Source organism: Chiroxiphia lanceolata, chromosome 15 (genome assembly GCF_009829145.1).
Source record: "Chiroxiphia lanceolata isolate bChiLan1 chromosome 15, bChiLan1.pri, whole genome shotgun sequence".
NCBI classification, from domain to species: domain Eukaryota; kingdom Metazoa; phylum Chordata; class Aves; order Passeriformes; family Pipridae; genus Chiroxiphia; species Chiroxiphia lanceolata.
In genome coordinates, this window is record NC_045651.1 from 17,825,151 (window position 1) to 17,844,650 (window position 19,500).

General features: G+C 45.2%; 1 protein-coding gene across 7 annotated transcripts in view; it reads right to left on the bottom strand.

The window, feature by feature from the left end:
• The window catches only part of RAPGEF6 (Rap guanine nucleotide exchange factor 6), a 113,676-nt gene extending 103,037 nt beyond the window's left edge, over positions 1–10,639 (bottom strand). For all 7 annotated transcript variants that reach the window (XR_004359723.1, XR_004359722.1, XM_032702695.1 and 4 more), the window contains exon 1: positions 10,523–10,639. Coding sequence is in view for 5 of the 7 variants with exons in the window: in XM_032702695.1 (XP_032558586.1) it covers positions 10,523–10,591 (69 nt within the window). In the remaining 2 variants the exon portion in view is untranslated. The remainder of the gene's footprint in view (positions 1–10,522) is intronic.
• Positions 10,640–19,500: the final 8,861 nt, after the last annotated feature.

Genomic DNA, 19,500 nt, shown 5'->3' on the forward strand with positions numbered 1-19,500 from the left:
ACATTAAATATTTAAATTTTAATTCACCACTGAAAAACTCTTAGTTACATTATCACTCCACAGATGAAACTAAGTGCATGACCCCTCTGCATGGGGAAAAGTATGTACTAAAGGAAGTAAGTTCCAATAAAGAATTCCAGGCCAGGATTTCACCATAATTTCTGGTTTTACTCTCAGGGCTGTCACAGCTGTCATTAAAATGAAAAAAACAGTTTTTCAGGAACAGTTGAAGCAAGGAGAGGAAAAGTAATCTTGGAGCAACAACACTTCACACGCCCCTTGGAAGATCACTGGGAACAGTGATATGCTCTAAGTCCACTTGCTCCTCTAGCAAGGTCTGTATGCAGCACAAGTCTTATCACCTTCTGGAAAGAACCAAACTAAGCTTGATCTTGGGAAGTTACAGGTAGGAGGTGAGCTGGTCACCAGCCCCCCCCAGCAGGCTGGGGTGTGACAGGAGGCACTGCAGGCACCCCCTGCTCCCTGGACCTGCAGATCTCCACAAAACTGAGTGTTCTGTGACAGCAAAGGTCAGGAACTGGAGTCATTTTTCAACCTCCTATAAGCTACATTTACCTATCATCATAGCTGGGAGAACTAAGCCTCAAAACATCTGATCAATACCAATGTATGACCTAGTCTGCACAATCACATCTGTTGAGCCCTAAATCCTGCATTTAGTGTGAAGATTATCATGAAACAGGCTGCTGTGATCTCTGGTTTTTAGTGACAATTACTGTGGCCAACAGCTTGAAAAATATCTGTAAATACTATCTGTGTAAGCTTCCAGTATGCTCTGAATCACCCAGTGGAAACAGAGTTTGTTTTACAGTCACCTCTCAGACACAAAAGCCTCGTTGGTAACTGTATCGTCAAGCCAGAAACCCCCAGAACCACTGAGTGAATCTTCTGTAGAGCTTCTTGGAGCAAAATATGAGCAAAAAGAATAGGAAGGATGTGCAAGCCCTCCTAGGACATCCTGACATCCTCTGAAAGCTTGAGGTACAGAAACAGGGTTGCACACCGGGCACCCCAAGGCAGATACACACCAGCATCAGACACTGAACCTCCTGAACAAGATGAAGGGGAGGGGAGGGTGAGAGACTTGGAGAAGACTTTGTGCTCAAAGAATAATTTCACGGGAAGATTTGGAACACTTGATGTATTCTGGAGATGTCTGGTTAAATATTCTTACCCACACTCACACCAGATTCTCACATTCTTTTAACCAACAACTAGCACTGAAGCAAGAGGCACAGTGCTATTGAAATCCGAGCCTGAGCATCCCTCTGGATTGGGATTGTAACAGTGGGAGAAGCTTAAAAGGGAAAATGAAAAAGCAATAAAAGGAGATCAAACCACACCTGGTAACAGGGGTTTCAGACAAAGCTGTTCCTACACATACCAAACTCTGGACACATTAAAGCATGACACGAAATTCTTCTCCCAGGTAACAAGTGACAGAAAATGACCTCAAGCTGCTCCAGGGGAAGTTAAGGTTGGACATTAGGAAAGTCTTTTTCATGGAAAGGGTTGTTAAGCATTGGAACAGACTGCTCAGGGCAGTGGAGGAGTCACCATTCCTTGAAGTGTTCAAAAAAAGTGTGGATATGGCACCTGAGGACATGGTTTAATGGGGAACATGGTGGTGGTGCTGAGTTGACAGTTAAACCTGATGATCTGAGAGGTCTTTTCCTACCTAATCAATCTGTGATGGTATGAAATTACTCAAGAGCATTTCTTTTAGGCTGAGGACAGCTCTTCCAGAGGGAAGACATTGCTCCCTGCCATCACTGACCATAGAAAGTTCCTCCCCCAGATAGAGGAGCAGAATTCCTGCAAGCACCCTCTGATCTAGTGAGCTCTGCAGCAGAACCACCACCTTCTTCTTTCCTCCCACACAAGATTCAAACATGTAAGAGTGCCTTAGAATATAATTTCCTTTAAAATCCTTATTGTTAGCATATCTTTGAGAAAAGATCCCTAAAAACCATACACGAAAGGTGTGAAGCAGACACCAACACATACACAGGCACAAACCAGTCACAGAAAGCAAGCAACACTGACACACAAATCATTACAAAGCCAAAATGTTCTGTTACCACTTTTGCTGTGGCCCTACTTCCATCAGTGGACCCCAACCAGCAGAGGTAAGTTAGATGAGACAACAGCCTCTGACTTTTTTTGTGTAACTACACACTAGAGAGATACTGCACATTCATTGCACTTAATTAGGACGTTCAGATACAACAATTCCACCAAGATTTAGACAGAAGAAGTGCTAGAAGCCACCAGACCAGGCAGCACACAGCTGCTCATCAGTTCCATTAATTCCTGGGGTGATCTCATGCAGGGCCAGGAGTTGGACTCAATGTGGGTCCCTTCCAACTCAGGATATTTTCTGACTTCAATACAATCTCTCAAGCTCCCCAAGGCTCAGACTTGTAGCTCTGTCTCAGCTAGACCCAACTGCACTCTTCTCCTCAGGTAAGCTGGACTAGAACTGGCAGACAGGTGTGCCACACGTTTCAGAAGGCTGAGCCAGTGTCTGAAGGTACCCAGTCACTTGTACCCCGTAACAGAACGACATTCCTACTCACTGCTCCACTTTAATGAATCAGAATTGGAAATTACAGCCAGGAGACAAACCAGGATGGTGGAACAGCTTTTCACCTTCTCATGTGTAACTCAGTGACTCATTCCACACAAACCCTGAACTTTGTGCAAACAATGCCAGTACACAGGAGCCATTGTCCCCGTGGTTATTAGTGCACTGTAATTTCATCTTCTCTTTAATACATCCATGTGGTTTGGAGGAGCAGGTCCAAGAGGCCACTGAAAACAAAAAGGTCTGTCACAAAAACCCAGGTCTCTCCACACCACAGAAAGCAGCAGCAATGCAGTGCCGAGGACCTTCACAGACCCATATTTAAAGGAGACATTTCACACCTCAAACAGTTTTAACTGGTGACCCCAACCAGTTTTAACACCACCACGCCAAGGCAACCACCAGGACATTTCCAGGACTAATGTCCATGACTTTACACCATACTGACATTAGTGCCAGACACTCTTTTTTTTTTTCCTTTTTGAACAGCTTTGGTTCATAATATTCTTGCAAAAATAATTAATCAGGAGAATTCATACACCTTCTTCAGAGCAACAAACATCACAATGTTTCTCTGTTTCCATCAGAGTTGGTTTTACTCCTTTCATTCCTGCCCAGATTTTCCCTTCCAGGGCAGTCTTCAACATTCTTACCCACAGTATGGGTTAATAAGGACATAGACTCTAAAATCCAAAAAAAACCTCACCCATCCCAAAAATTCATGCTATTTTCTCTACTTTTTTTAATATTACCTTTTTTGAACAAGGAAACTTTCTTAGACAGACTCTAAATTTAAGAAAAATCTATTTGTCAATGTCACTTCAAAAAAAGCCAGGAAATGTACTTGAAGCTAAAACAGTGCCCTGAAACCTGATTTATTTCGTTGGAACCATGAATCTATATTTGACTGAAGTCAAGAGGCTCTAACTGTTAAGATGGAAAAAATATTTATTTCTGAGAACCACTAGCAAAGTTTCCTTGCAGGTATTCCAGCCAGACAACAGCTGCAGAACAGCCAAAACAGAGCCCTCCTCTGTGAACATGGTACCTTGTCCAAGGCTCAACATAATGTTATTTGTATCTCTGAGACATAAATAATCCAAAGACTAATATGAGCAACACCTTTAAGCGTGCTGCTGAAAGCACAACAAAAACAAACACAAAAAGATGTTCAAAACCAAACAAAAACCCCTTCCCAAAACAGACACTGAAGCCCTTAGAGCTGAATATTTACATATATTAACATTTGTTCAAAACTGACAAACGCTCCAATATTGTATTTTGGTTCATTTGAAACAACAGATGGATTTTATTTTTTTACATCCAACTAATTTAGGGTTGATTTCAGCTTCAGAAAAAGTGTGTTGTTCTTAAGGTTCTAAGCAGTGATAATCTGAGTTATTTGTATACTGACATGTGCCAGGTTGTTGAATACTTCTGGCCAAGAATTCGACTGCACGTCAGGAGCGCGGGGCTGTGTCCACACGGCAGTGAAAACACGGAATAACCAAACAGCCCCCACCTTAAGTAAGATTTTGTGAATTCAAAGCCAATCCTATGATCAGCCACAGATTAATTACGCAAATGGAGGTTAATTTCAATTATGCAAAAAGAGAGATTTGACCCTGCCCGATCTCAGGGAGGGGAACAGTCCCATTTTACCTGCACTGGGTTCCCAGGGATGTTTAGGAAGAGCGACTGACTGCTGCCAACATGAACCAATTGGTGCCTGTTTGAGCTCTGGCAACAAAAGATTGAGATGTGTCTGCCCAAGAACATCATCCTCCATCACCTCTGAAAACAAGGTGCAAACACAAAGTGAATGAACGTGGATTATCAAGCAGCATTTGCCGAGGTAATATGAGAGTTTGCACGCTTGGCTTTTTTTATTACAGGAAAACCACACATCTAATTGAGATGAAGACTCATGATACTACACTGTATTAAGAAATAGAATAATAAGACACAACTACCCACCCAAAGCAAAAGACAAAATAGAGGAAAATCCAGAGCACTGAAAACTTCCTAACTCATCAAGCTGGCAGCTTAAGAGACGCAGTTTTCCCAAAGCTCCGAGGCTTGTCGGACAATCCTCCAGGATTGTCAACACTGTATTCATCATGAGCTTAAATACATTAATTTAATGAGCAGCTGGGGAAAAAAAAATGTGGCTTTGTTTTACCTTCAGCTGAAAGCTATGTGGCAGGGAAGCACAGGAGGAAGAGAGAAGGTTTATTACTGTTTCATTAAAAGTAATAAGAATTTCAGGACCTTCTTCATTAACAAAGAAACTATATTCTGCTTGTGAATAAGACTCAATCTTAAGAGCTGTCAGCCACCAATACGATATTCAATGTGCCACTCCTCAGGTACCTCTGTTCTGAACTTTGATTTTACTAGATGGCTATAAAAAAAGCTTTACAACATATGTTATTTAACGAGAGTGAGATTTAAGAAAATCTCACAATTCTAGGTCTTTTCTAGTCTTAGCAAGATGTTCATGGAATCTGGTGTCAATGGAAGAGTGCACGCACTCTAAAGCTGCAGTTACTCAACATTTTTGCCAATGAAACAATTGATTTTTGTGCATTTCATTTTTCAGTCCTACTGAACAAAAATAAAACTGTCGCCTTCACAGAACTGCCTATGAATTATTCATAATTATATTATAAGGTTCTGTGTTTTCCTAACTGCAAATAATAACTGTTGACCTATGAGTACAGAAGGGCACACAAGGACCCAGGAAGGAATTTATCAGCAGTAAATTACAGGTATGTCAGTACTGTTTGTATCACTTTGGTTATCACTACTGTTAACCAGTATTTCCACTTTGAAGGTCTCTTCCAAGCACAGTCACGTGCCAGGACCAACCCCAGGCTCTGCCAGGTAAGGGATCAGAGTTATGTAGCACTGGTCAGTGCAGCTCTGACAGAGGTTTGGGGAGGTTCTCTGGCAAAGGCCCCAAAGCAGAGACACAGAACAGCCTCAAGGATTTTACACCAGGTGGCTGCTGCTCATCTTCACTTGGAGCTCCAGAACTGTTACTGGCAGGATGAAGTCTTACAATGTCTCACCTGTAAAGAACAGATCCCTGACCAAAAAACGGGAATGAAATCCTAAGACAGTGGTTAGGTAGGAGAAAACTATGGCAGGAGTCAGGTTTCCATCACTACTCTGTCCCTGTTTTGGAGGCCCACATATTAGGAGTAAGGTATTTTTATTAAACACAAACCAGCATCCGCAACTTCATTTAACACAAATTTCTTTTTGGCTTTCTGGTAACTGCAGGCATCTCCATTTCTGTAGTGATTCTACAATTCCAGTGTGTTCAGTGACTCTCCAAAACCAACACCCTTGTTACATCAACACTCCTAAAAGCTCACTGCAAACTGCAGAAACAATGGATTTTAGCAACGGCTAATCCCATTTCACCTACTGAGTTTTCAGAAAATTATTACAAGGATGAAAAAACCCACTTCAAAATACCAGTTATTTCTGGAAACAAGAAGCAGATGTTCTCCTCTGTTTGGCTCAGCTGTGCTACAGTACAAGACTGCCTTTGTTATGCTGTCAGCAATAATTTATTTTATTTATTACAGCCATTTTATAATGCCCATCAATGTACTGTTTGTGCATGATTTACATCCATGCAGATCCATTTCTCTGTATCTAAGCCATCAAGAAGCATCACATACACACTCCAAACAGCAGACCCCGTTATGACACAATTCTGCAAATTAGGTTTTTCCTCTTTCCACTGTATTAATAAAAAGGGAACAGGAAGAGAAGGAGGGTAGTTAGTATTGCCAAATAAAGTCGAATTATCATTAATCAAGAATTACTGCAACAAGACAAAGTTAGGAAAATACAAGAGCTCGGAGCATAAAAATAAACTCCAACTCTTTGAAGTCAAATAAAGGCAAAGCTTTCTGAACCACGGAAAGTAAACACTGCCTAGAACAAAGTCCTGAAGAACTAAAAGAGACTAAATTGGGGAAAGGATCCATTAAAAATGGAAGAGAGCATGCTCATGGGAGGGGAAGGGAGGAGAAGGGAAGGGAAAGAAAAGGGAGCACAATGATTTGCTGTTTGGCCCTGTCAGCCACTGAGCCCTTATCTGAGGCAGGCGTTAAACCACTCCCCAAAAGACCAACATCAGAGCCTTTGTATGGATCTGATAAGGAATTCTGGGCCTCAAAAAAATTAAACCTTTAATGAGAATGTACACATGGTGGCATGAGCATTCATCCTTCCCTCCTACTGCTTTGAACAAAAGATTTTCTTCTATTCTATTTTCTATTTCTATTCTCTTCTATTTCTTCTAATATTCCCAAGTTACTAATTTAACATCCCCACCTGTGACACAAGAAACAGCCAAAACACTGCACAGTAAAGCCCATATTCCCAACCTGCAAGAACTGGAGGATCTGCATGTATGAACACTCACAGATTTACCACCACGCACACATCTGCATAACCCTGGAAGACAAATGCGGGCATTAAAATATTCAACGAGTGTATGAAATCCTAGAGTTTAAATATAGGTATGATTTTTTTTAAAGTGATTAAGTATCCAATTACTGCCAAGATTTCCTCTCTCTGACAAGACAGAAAGGATGATTTGTTAGGATAATCTGTTATCCAAACTAAGATCTGAGAGAAGCCTCACAAATTCTGCACTTTCAGGCTGTACCTGAAAGACAGATTTACATCCAGAGTCAGCCCAGGGTCACAGTCCATCATGGAACCAACAAGTCAGACGTTTGACTAAGTGGGACTCACTCAAATCCTACAGCAGCATCTGCCACATACATGGATATTAGTCCCCTAGGAAACATTCTGGAAGCCTTTCCAATAGAAAAGTCACTTGCACCACATATCTAAAATATGCCTCTACAACGATGCACCAGAGGAGAGGAAAGGCAGAGGAAGGGCATCAAAACCTTGGGTAGTTCTAAAGAAAGTTTCTAAACAGAGTAACACAACAATTACATAGAAATGTACACATCCTTAAATGTTTGCTACAATCTCTATAAGTTAATCAAAATACCCCCCCCAATAAATTAAAGATTATAACACAAGAAGTATCTGAGTAACCAAAAAAAAAAAAATCAAGTGTGTACATGCCTAATATGCATAACTTATACACTTTAACAATTAGCAAACATTGGAATGTTACCACAACACTGAAAACTTGCCCTAACAGAGATTTTTTCCAAACAAAAATATTCGCGGCATCAACAGATAAAACCTTTACTTGAGCAAGCCATTGAGGTAATTTTCAAAACAAGTAAATTACAAAAATATTTGAGTGCATCCCTGCTTAGTTTCGTAGTTCTTAGAAATTAAAACATTTTGCCAAGAAAGAGACTTAAATCAAAATCATACGGATAATTCTACTACTCGTAAGCAAATTTTGGCATGTGGGGTGTTTATCTGTATTTTTCCAGACTCTGTACAGATGACAGGAATGAAGCACCAGACCATGCTACTAATCAGCACAGCCCCAACCCTGTAATTTGTGATAAATACCCAGGTAAACTGCTCGTATAAACTGCAGGATCAGAAGCAGAGACGGGGGCAGAAGGGGGCTGAAAGTAACTGAAAGTCATGTGGACAAGCAGCTTTGGCTTATCACAAAATGCTGCTCGTGGCTCGGGGAATTTGGGGGTTCCTGCACAAAAATGCAGCCAAAGGGCACGAGCAGCTGATTCCATGTGGGAGGAGCTGATGATACCTTCCCCCGAGAGTAGGAGGGGGGAAATGAAGCCACACTTTGTGTCTGTGTACAAGTGGATACTTCAGGACAGGAGTCACCAGATTGTACACCCTGTCCAGGGACGCCCGAAATTTGGGTCTGACCCGATGGCTGCACTAAGGTTTCAACTCCCCTGCCCCGAGTCCTGCAGCCTACACAGGAGAGAGGGGACAAGTCAGGATGCCAAGCGTGATTTTAAACAAATAAATGAATGAATAACACTGCAGATGTTTGAGGAATGTGCCAGAGTGACTGTGACAGGGGGTTCCATGTTGTGCTTTGTACCTGAGCAGGTAGCACAGACCCAGACTGGGGACTCCCAGGGACACCCTGCTATCAAAACAGGGAAGAGCTTTTCCTCCTAAATATATACAAACAAAAGTACCCCGAGAAAAGAAAAGGGATTTGACTGTAATTATCCACTCAGCAACAGGCAGCAAGAACAGAGGACCCAATCCTGCCAAGTTTTAAGTACATGTTTAACTTTAATCACGAGTAGTCTCGCTGTGCGGTGTCTCTAAAAGCCTGCCAAAAAAGGGCCAGATTAACAAGGGAATTAAGATTTTTTTTTTAATCATTTTGGAAGTGCTATTAGTTAGACTAGCAAAGATTAGAATTTTTTTTTTTTCCGCAATTAAGATACCTTGGCAAATTCAAACCTGCACACAACCCTGATGTCAGTCTCAAGGGGAACCTACACAGATCCACACGAAACCCCAAGCAGCTGGACATGGTGATATCTGTCAGTTTAACATTACAAGGTTAAGCAAAATAATTATTTTGAAGCAGTTTTAGCCATTTCTCACCAAAATAAGCGGACAACCCTAAAGAATTCCATGACAGCTGCTGGGTGGAAAATTGGGGATGCCTAAAAATAAAGAACAAACAAGCCCTACACAGCAACAGATGTTGGTACAGTGAGTGGGGAGAGGTTTTGGGCCAGGCCAGATTACCTGTTCCCCAAAGTCCAAGCCATGACGAGCCAGCAGGGAATGCCAGCTCATGAATGACACTTCTGTGATGAACCCAGTTGCCCAACACTGCAAACCACACTGGCAAAGGAATTTTGCTAACTGGAGACTCCAGCTGAAGAGAGAAAGAAAGGTCTGAAGCAAGAGGGGAGTTCTAAAAATAAGGGGGAAAGAACGAACAGAGAGTCTGCCTCATCATTAATTTAGAGACACAGGGAGGAATGTGTGGGATATCCCAAGGTGAGTAAACACTGGGACTGAACTTCTGTATTTCACTCACGAGGCTGACTTGAAAGGGAATGGGGGACTCTGTCCTGTAGGACGTACTCCAGAGCAGCTCTCCCTGAGTCGCCCTTTCATATTTAACTTATAAGGAAGGCCAGGCAGGACATTCTGCTCTCCATGGAGTATCAAGGGAGAACAGATGTTTCCCAGTCTCCAAGGGACAAATTCAAGAGTGTATCACTTCATACCACTAATTCTTGAGCACTTAAAAAAAAAATCACAGCAAGGGAAACAAATAAAGGAAGGTAAAGGGTAAGTAAGCAAACAAACTCCAATCAGCCCTTCAGTAAATGCAAATGCTATCAAATGTATTTCATTATTAAGTTAATGCTCCATGGCATTACCATTCCCCAGAATACATGGCTGATTACAGACTAGCTTGTGGGGAAGGGACAGGGAAGGCAGTTAATTGGAAAGTGCATTTTATTGTAGCTTACCAGCCTCGCACATTTCTACACTCCCACTCACTGCAGAAACATCTTTATGAAGTCTGCGCAGCATAATTAGTTTGGTTTTGTTTAAATCTGCATCACCGTGCAGGTAAGCAAAGCCTTTCAGCTCCCTAAACTTTTTCCCAGAAGTTTTGCATCACTGAAATATGCATCATTTCACTTTCCGGGATCTGCTTCTCGTTCTTCCTCTTCTCCCCGCAGCTGGCCCGGCACAGCCCAGAGAGCGCCCCGTGCCCGTATCCGGGGCGTTCCGAACCGCGCCGCTCCCCGGAGCTCGGGCTCGGCAGAGCAGTGAACAAACACCGCGCTCCGGGGCCAGCCCGGGGTGACAATGCGAACACACCCGGGCACCGCGGACCCCGCGCCGGCGGAGCGCGGCTTCGACACGGGGAAAGTGACAAAATAAACCGGGAGAGCCGCGCTCCGGGAGGGAGCGGGGCCGCCTCACCTCGGGAGTGCGCTCCGCGGGCTTCTTCCGCAGCGCCTGTTTGATCCTGGGCTCCACCGGGGCGCTCATCCTCCCGCGCCGCGGGGCTCCCGCCGGGGCGCTCCGGCCGCGACACTCGCCCCGCGCGGGGAGCGGAGCGGGGCGGCTCGGCGAGGCCGGGCAGGGCCGGGCGCGGTGCCCGCCGCCGGGCTGGCGCTCGGGGCTCGGTCGGGGCTCAGCGGCGCTGGCGGCGCTCGGGGCGGGTGGCGGCGGCTCCCGGCGCGGTCCCGGGGCCGGCGCCGCTCCCCATCGCGCCCTGCGCCAACTTACCGGCCCGAGCGGGACTCCCCGCGCGCGGCCCCCGCGGCTCCGCCCTCCCGCGCCCGCACAAAGCCGCGCGGGCGGGCGGGGAGCTCCGCGGCGCGGGGCGGCGGAGGGTCCCGCAGAGAGGAGCCCCCGCGGGCGGGGGGCGAGCGCGCGCCTCCGTTCGAGCCGCCGGGGAGCCGCCGGTGCCGCCCGGACCCCCCGCCCCGCTCAGCCGGCGCGCATCCCCCAGACCCGGAAAAACGCGAGCGCGGGCGCTTTAACCCGAGAATCAGCGAGAGGGGCGAGGGGCGGGGCGGAGGGGCGGGCGGGGCCGGCGCGAGCTCCGCCCCCCTGGGCGGGCGGGGGCGGGGCCGGCGGGCGGTGCGGAGCGAAGGCTCGCGAGGCTCGGGAGGGGCCCGGCGCGTGCGCGCTGAGGCGGCTCCGCCGCCGCGCTCTGTGAGGGCTGGCGGGGCCTGGAGTTTCTGCTGAAAACAGCTTTTCTGCCGCCCCTCCGCCCCAAATACAGTATTTTCTGCATTCACCTACTCTCGAAATAAAGCATTTTCTGCATTAATTGCGTGTAGTGCACGTCAGTTGGGATGCGCTGCCCCAGTCAGTGTCCGTGGGCAGGGCTCGCTTCGCTGTCATGGCACCGCTGCCCCCGTGCTTTCCCTGCCTTCCCACCTTTCCCTCGCCCTGCTGTTCGCAGGACATTGGCCTCCGTGATTCCTGAGCCGCTCCAAGCCTTTAGCTTGGGGAGTGACCCCAGCTGAGGCCTGGGGGTGGAAGGACCGGCCTGCGAATTGGGAGCTCTTTATATTAAATATAAAAAAGCTGCTGGCACAGCTCGGGAGCCCTGTAGGGATTTACAAAGTTCTCCCAAGCCCCGCGTTCCCAGCACCGACACCCCCTCGGGGACACCGGGAAGCCGCCGTGTATCAAACACGCCTCGGAAGATTTCCTTCCTACCCCAAGTCCAATTCTGTAAATTTAGGAGATCAAAGCTATGCAGGCACACAACTTGTGTTTGTCCTTTTTTTTTTTTTCTCTTTCCTTCCTAATAAACAAGAGTGTTTTTGTTTCTCCCCTTTCTCCAGCCACCCCTTCCCATTCTCTTTACCACTTGCCCTTTATGGCACAATCGTCTTTGTTGTGCTCAAGGACTTTATTGTCCATTCCAAGTTGTTTTATAATATTTCTAGTGTTTTCTTCAAAGAAGAAGCTGAGGAAATATGACATTTCCTCCACTGTAGACTGTGCTGGGGCTGTGCCTGGTACCATTGCAGATACAACAGCGGGATGGACAGCCTGGATCTTAAAAGCAACTAACCTTAATATCACACAGTCATTACCCTGCAACCACGACAGAGAGAACATAAGATGCTCTCAAAAATGAGTTGGTTTCAGTCCCATAAAGTCTAGCAAAGCTCATTTTCTTTCTTTTTTTTTTCCCCTTCATTTTGAACTTCCGTAGTAAAAGTAGCGTTTCCAAATACCATGTCTATTATCGTTCCAAAGGTCAGAAGTTTGTACTAGTTATTTGGCAGAACACGTTATCCTTTTTCAACTTTAGTACATAAAATATTATTTCCACTAGTGTGGGAATCTTCAGAGATTCTCTGCCAGGAAACCAAATGGAAAAGATGGAGATAAAAAGTTCTCCTGGATGACTGAGGAAAAGCAAGAGTAAAAGAACTGAAGCATGAATCCTTCTTTATTACGATCCTTTTTTTTTCTTATTTTTCCTTCCTTTTTTTTTTTTTTCAACCAGAGATGTAACAGCAAATCAAATAATTTTTCTTTATCAGCTCAGTTTATATTTAAAGATAATGTAAAAGACTAGTCAATACTCCCCAGGTGGAGGTGGCTGGAAAAAAAATTTATTAAAGACTAGGAAAACACGTCAGATTTTGCTGAACTCTGTGCTGTCACAGTTCTCATGGATCTGTAAAAATTTAAGCCCTATTCTTGGTTTTTAGAAGGGAACTCATTCTACCACCTACTCCAGCTGCTTAGCATTCCTGCAATGAACATAATACTGAGGTGGACACACAATATGGGAATAAAGGTAACAGCCTAAAAAGTCCTTTTACTTTTGCACACAAATTCTCCTCTCCTACAGGCAAGGAGCAGTAAGGGAGCCAGAGCTATTCCATAGGAACCAAAGCTACCAGTCCAATTTAATTGCTTGGCAAAACTGACCCGTGAAACAAGACTTTCCTCTCTCCAAAAATACCCGAATTTGGGTAGGTAGTGCCTCTAATAGCTGCAATTATTCCAGGGGTTATTTTAGCTGTCGGGTTTATTTTCCCAAATATCTGGAGAACAATGGAAACGAGTGTCATGATCCCAAGTGCTGACTGACGTTACAGCCAAGGTCTCCCGGTGGTAAAGCCAATGTAGTTAAACACAATTAAGAGGCTTTCACAAGTGAGTAATTTTGGGGCTGGGATTGAAGGATGTGGCCAGGCAGGATGGTGATTGTCCATGCATAGGGGAAAATTTGTTTCCCTTTTGTCTGGATTGTATCGCTGTGCCTGAATAAAGCACTGTTACTTCTCACATAGGTTTTTTTTTATTGAAAACCAGCAGTATCTGTAGGCTTACATATAAGAATCAAAGGTGCTTTGCTATTAATACAGATGAGTTTCAGTCTCAGGAGATTGTTTCTGCTTCAAATATCCATGAATTTGGGAAGACCAGCTGAGTTATGGAGTACTTCTCCTCCTCCCAGTATGTTCCCTCAATTGTTCTGGTTCACTGACACTCCCGAAGATGCCTTTTCATCTCACGCCTTGTACCACCGTGTGCCCATCCCAGATTCCTCAGGGTAAAACTCAACTTCCTCACCTCTCCCACCGGGAAAGATTCATAATCAACACGCACTGAAATACTTTTAACTTGTATTTTTATGTTTCTATGTGTTTCTTGTCCTGTGAGTTTTATTACAGCCCGGCAATTTCCTTCCTCTTGTTCTCCAATCTGGCTGTTAGACTATTGGTCTCTTAGCTTTGGAAAAAAAAATTCCCTTTGGAGATTCATGCATTTCATTGGCAACAACTACCAGCTAAGTATGTGGTTAACACACCGCAAGGAAGATACACAAATTAATTCTCTGCCTGACTAGAGGAAAACAAAATATTCTGGGATTCCCAAGGGGAAGAACCTCTTCAGACAGTTTTACCATATATGCTTATTCTGATGATGAACTTCCTGAATAGAACATATTTATGATGGTTCAGTAAAAGTCTGTGAAATCGGGGAGGCAAAGGCATCATTGGGAATTTTGTGGAAGTTCACCTTCTGCAGGAAAGTTACGTTTTTACAAAAGGCACAACACTGCTCAGGCAGCCGCATAAGAACATTGATCTCCTGGCCAAAACAGCATTTTGCAGCTTAAAATTTCCATTTCTGAAGTTAAATGTGAAATACCAAATTATTTTTGCGAAATCAAACCCAAAAATGGTCATTTTGTATTGTACTGCTAATTCTGCCCCTTCTGAGGCGAAATTCCCCACCGTGCATATTCCCAGAGCTTCAGTGCAAAGGATAAGGGTAAAAGGTGGAAAAGAAGCATCAGAACTGAGATCTCTTATCTTTCTGCTGTATCATAATAACATTTTTAAAAACTAAACCCACATCTTTGTTCTCTCTAACTAAAGACTAGCTCAGCTTTCCTTCCACATACAGGTTTTTCCTGAAAGGTAAAAGCCATGTGCACATAAGCTCCTTGTGACAGTCAAACAATTTTTTTCCAGCCTCTATCCACAAGACTGAAACAAACGGGGAGCCTGACACCTTTTAAATTGGGGATGCAGCACTTTGTTACATAAGTAGAGATACTTAGGTTTTACCTCCAAGGGAGAATTTCTCTGCTTTTCATGTTCCCTGTCACACAGCTGATGGTCTCTAGCGTGCTGAGTGCTGGTGTGAATGGACTAGGAATACAGTCAGCCTTAAGACTGAAAGGTTTTAAGATTGTATTAACATGCAAAGAGAGGGAATGACAAGCCCCAGCTGCTCCCTGGAGCAGCCTGAGCCATTGCTCAGCAGGAGAGAGCAACCATTTCCTACATCTTAGCTCCCACCTGAAGGGCACATCTCTCAACTGAGGGCAGTTTATGGGATGTCCACGGGAAAGGCTTCATGGAGGGCAGGTGCAAATTCTGCAGTAACGAATATTTTGTGCTTGAGGATGCACAGTGTGTTGGGAACATCCCACCCTGCCCGTCGTGTCAGGTAACCCTCGGCCAGTCACACACCGGGGCGCTTCTGGAATCCCAGTTCCCAAGTCAGGAGCAATCTGCAGAAGGAAGCAGTGAATTGGGTTATTTGCTGTTCATTTACTAAGGTTTCTACCAACACAAAGACTGGCATTGATCTGGACCCTCTGAGAGCTGCCAGTGAGGACAGTGAAAGCTGCTTGTGTTGGAAGAGCACTGGCTGTCCCGTGACACTGACATGTGTGTTCCCATCTTCCTCATTTCTATTCCTGGTCCAGATGGGAAAAGACAGGTATGAAGAAGGACATTCCTACCCCTTGCCATTGCTGAGTGACTTGAAAGGGTCTGTCCAGGGCCTGCCACCACCCTGCTGCAGTCACCAAGCCCCGACGGATGTGAGAGGGATGAGGAGAGAAAGCACTGCTGCCAAGTCACTGGAGCATCCAACCTGCCCCAGGCACGGTGTACTGTACAACAGTATCAACAGTGCCTGGTGAAACAGAATAAGAACTGACAAAACCATTCAAAATTGTTATAAAATAACATCTGAAAACCAGCTGGTTTGCTCCGAGCCACGATTTCTTGCCCCAAAGAGGTACACACTCTGCAAAGGAGGAGCTCTGCCTGAAACAGGCTCTTTTATCAAATTTTTTTCTGTCTGCTGCTGTTTTATTTTTGCTACACACAACCTACAGATATTTGATTCCAGCCCCAGCACTTTGTTGGCAAAACCCAAAAGAGCATATGGACCTGTCTAGATATTGGAGGTATCCAGCAACAGTATACAGATGTCCACGCTCGAGACTGAAAAAAATTAAAGATGGGGGTGGCAGGGGAAAACCTGCCCTGACAGGAGGCAATCTGGAGTCTGGTGACTGCCCCATTTGCGTGTTCTTTGTTCCTATAATCAGGTTACAGCTTCAGCTGAAAGATTTTCTTCATTTGCCGTAGGAAACCTCATGCCAAAAACCATTAGAAAGGGGAGGGTGGGGAAAAGAATGGGCTGGGCACAGATAAAGATGAAGACTTAAAAAAGAAATAACAAAAAGAAAGAACACTCTTGCCATGGAAAACTCCCCACCAGTAATCTGGCATCACTTACCAATTTAACATATCTAATTCCAAACATTTAACATCTCTTTCATTAATTTTTTGGGGTCATTAAATGTTGTACAACTATAAGCCACAAGAAGATTTCACAAACAGCAGAGATTTTGTGTCTGTGACCTGTTATAACCCAGAGAGAACATGCAATGGGATTTGTATTTTTCTACTGAGCAGCTATTTTCAGAGGCAAAAAGCCAAACACTTGCATAACTCAATGTGACCATTCTGTGCATCTGTGGCATTTGTCAGGGGACAACACTTTGGCCAACAACATTGAGCTAGTAAAAGAAGGGGACATGCCTACAGAGAACAGCCAGTTTAAATATGATAAAGATTAGAGTAAATAGGATTTTAGTCCTTCCCCTTTCTAAGTAAATGGAGTAATTCTCCGAGCATGTGGAAAAATAATAAACAACTTCTCCTCTGCCAAAGAAGAGGCCAATGGTCTAGACTTTTTCTTAACTGGCAATCATCTAAGATTAAGAAATTGGGAATAAAAGCCTGACACACGATTTCACTGCTTTATGCAATCAAATACATGCTACTTGTTTGTGAAATCCTACGAGAACTATTACAGCATCTGAATCGAGACCAAGGCTGGGGAACACTCGCAGTTCTTGCCGTTCTCTTGCTGTTGGTGTCAGGGTGCTTTGCAACCACGAGCTTTGCTATCGTAGCTGAGGCCAGAGCGACAATTCAGCAGCATCACAGCAGCTTTCCACTGTCTGCAGACATTTTGTTCGTCTGTAGGAAGGTACAGGTCTGTGTGTTTGTGTTTTGTGTGTGTGTGTATAAACTATAATTTGATTACAAGGAAATGTTGCACAGTTTAGTAGCCTCAGTCCAGGCCTGGGAGCCAGGAATGCTCGGTGAACTCATTGCAAAGTTATGTAGGCCAAAATTCCCTGTATCATCCTCTGGTTTTAGTCACATTTCGATGCTGTCGGTCTGATTTTCCTGATGAAGGGAGGATAAACAGCTCCTGCTGACATGAGTTAGGGAGCACTCAGCTCCTCCACGCTGCTGAACTGGGTCCCCTCGCCTTGAAGCGCTCGGTGGCAGAGGAGGCTGCTTTTATCAGCTGTCTTCGCAGGATGTCATACATCCTTATTATTCCTTATGATCTCTTCTCTGGCTTTTAATGACCCTACGGAGCTAATGAGATGTTTAGTTCCCCCACCCAAGCACAACCATACGGAGGAGATGATATCAGGCAACTCACTGAAACCATTAAATCTCAGGCATGCGGAATATCCAGAAAGTTCCTGTTTTCAGCATGTCAGTTTGAGCCCTCAAATGCAGAAGCACACGGCCTGCTCACATGATGCCAGCAGCACAACAGAACAAACTGTCTTCTGCAGACAAAATCCTGACTATTTTTAACTTTAAAAAGATCTGCAGATGACTCTTCTTCCACTCAATGTGGTTTTCCTCCCTTCCTTCGAGAGACCCTGCCCTTGGTAACGTCACACAGTAATTCTGTGTCAGGGGATGTTGATTCCCAGCAGCATTCCAAAGCCTGTGCTGGCCTCTTCCCACCACCCAGAAGCTCTCCTGCAGTGGACAGCTGAGATGCTCCTGCTGAGAGATCACCAGACTCCCTTTTACCTTCATGTGTCAGAGAGCTGAGACATGATGGAGATGGCTGTCCCTCCTTAGCTGCAGGGGAGGCACACGAGGGTGGGTCCAGGCAGGAGCTGAAGGTACAGCCCCAGCCAGAGCCAGCAGAGTTAGACTCCTCCTGGAAGACCTGCTCACTTTTCCACACACAAAACAGGGAGGGACCCTCCCTGCAAGCCCTGTCATCCCACCCCGAGGGGCTGGGGGTTCACCCAGGAGGGGAGGCTGTGTCCAGCCAACAGCAACCCCTGGAGTGCCTGTGGTCTGTGGGGGGAGAGGGAAGAGGTGCTCCATCCTGTGCTTTTCCAGTAGATGCTTCTGCTGGTTGTTTTTTTAAATGCTAAAAGCACAACCATTCCCTGCATGAAAGGAAGCATTGTGTGTGGAGCACAAGTTCCTTTACTGTAACTTGTAGGGAGCAAAGGAAATAAAAGCAGAGCAGCAGTTAGATGAAGGTCAGATGATTGTATGAATCAGAGGGTGATGCAAGTTATCGAGTGTGTGGCCCAGTGCTCCGCCCAATAAACCAGATGCCACCTAAGTACACAAATAGCACTTACCTACAATTGCTTACCCACATGGATGTAATTCTCTCACTCAGAGAGAAGGGACTGGTGGTTTTTTTGTTTCTTACTGTGATACTGTGAATTTAACAATCAGGAAAATATTTATTAGGTAGGACAGCAGTGATGACATCGAGGCAGACACAATTTCTTTAGATTTTTAGGCATTTCATTCCACCTAGGTGAAAGCTGAGACACAAGCATTCCCCAGTCCAAAACACTGAAGAGGTGACAGAGGCTGCTGTCGGGGTATTGGCAGAGCCGTGTCTGGAAACATATTTGCAATTTCCATTAAAAAGGGGGAACACCATAAAATTTCTGCAGTGACCTGCCTGGCCCGTAGGAAGCACAGTGACTCCCACAAACACCCTGTCTCTAGGAGGTGTTACAGAAGTGATGCACTTCTAGAGAAGGTACCAAGAGAAATGGAAACAGGTTGTGGGTTTGCAGTTAAGGAGACCTTGAGGTAGCAGGAACCACCCGAGTTTTTTCAGTTGTGGTCTAAAGAAGGATGTGCACACACATGGTGAAGAATCTGCAATCAAAAATGGCAAGCAGAGTATTGCAATGAGAAACTAAGAGAGCAGAGCTCAGCAGAAGCCTGGGTGGGATTCACCAGTAAAGGATGGGAATCACCAAAAAAGGCATCTCCTGGGGTCTGGTGAGACTGTGAGAGGAGACAGGTGTCAGGGACACCCCAAGCCTGAAGGTGCAGTGTCTGCTGCACAGCCCACCAGCAGTGGTCCAGCAGATGAAGCTGTAATAGAATCACAGGATGGGTTGGGTTGGAAGGGACCTTAAAGATCATCCAGTCCCAGCCCCACAGGGACACCTTCCACTGTCCCAGGTTGCTCCAAGCCCCATCCAACCTGGCCTTGGACACTTCCAGGGATGGGGCAGCCACAGCTTCTCTGGGCAACCTGTGCCAGGGCCTCCCCACCCTCATTGTAGAAAACTTCTTCCTTATATCTCACCTGAATTGACCCTCTTTTAGTTAAAAGCATTTAGTTTAAACACTGTGGGCAAGGAGGGGGTGAGGGTTTTGTTGGGGAAAGTGTTTCCTTTGCTGGGATACTGAGACCACCCCATGCTCCAGCAGTGCTGCTCAGCTGCCTCCTGGGCTGACAGCCTGAGCAGGAAATAGCCACATCCCAAATTAATTAGAAACGCCTAATGAGCT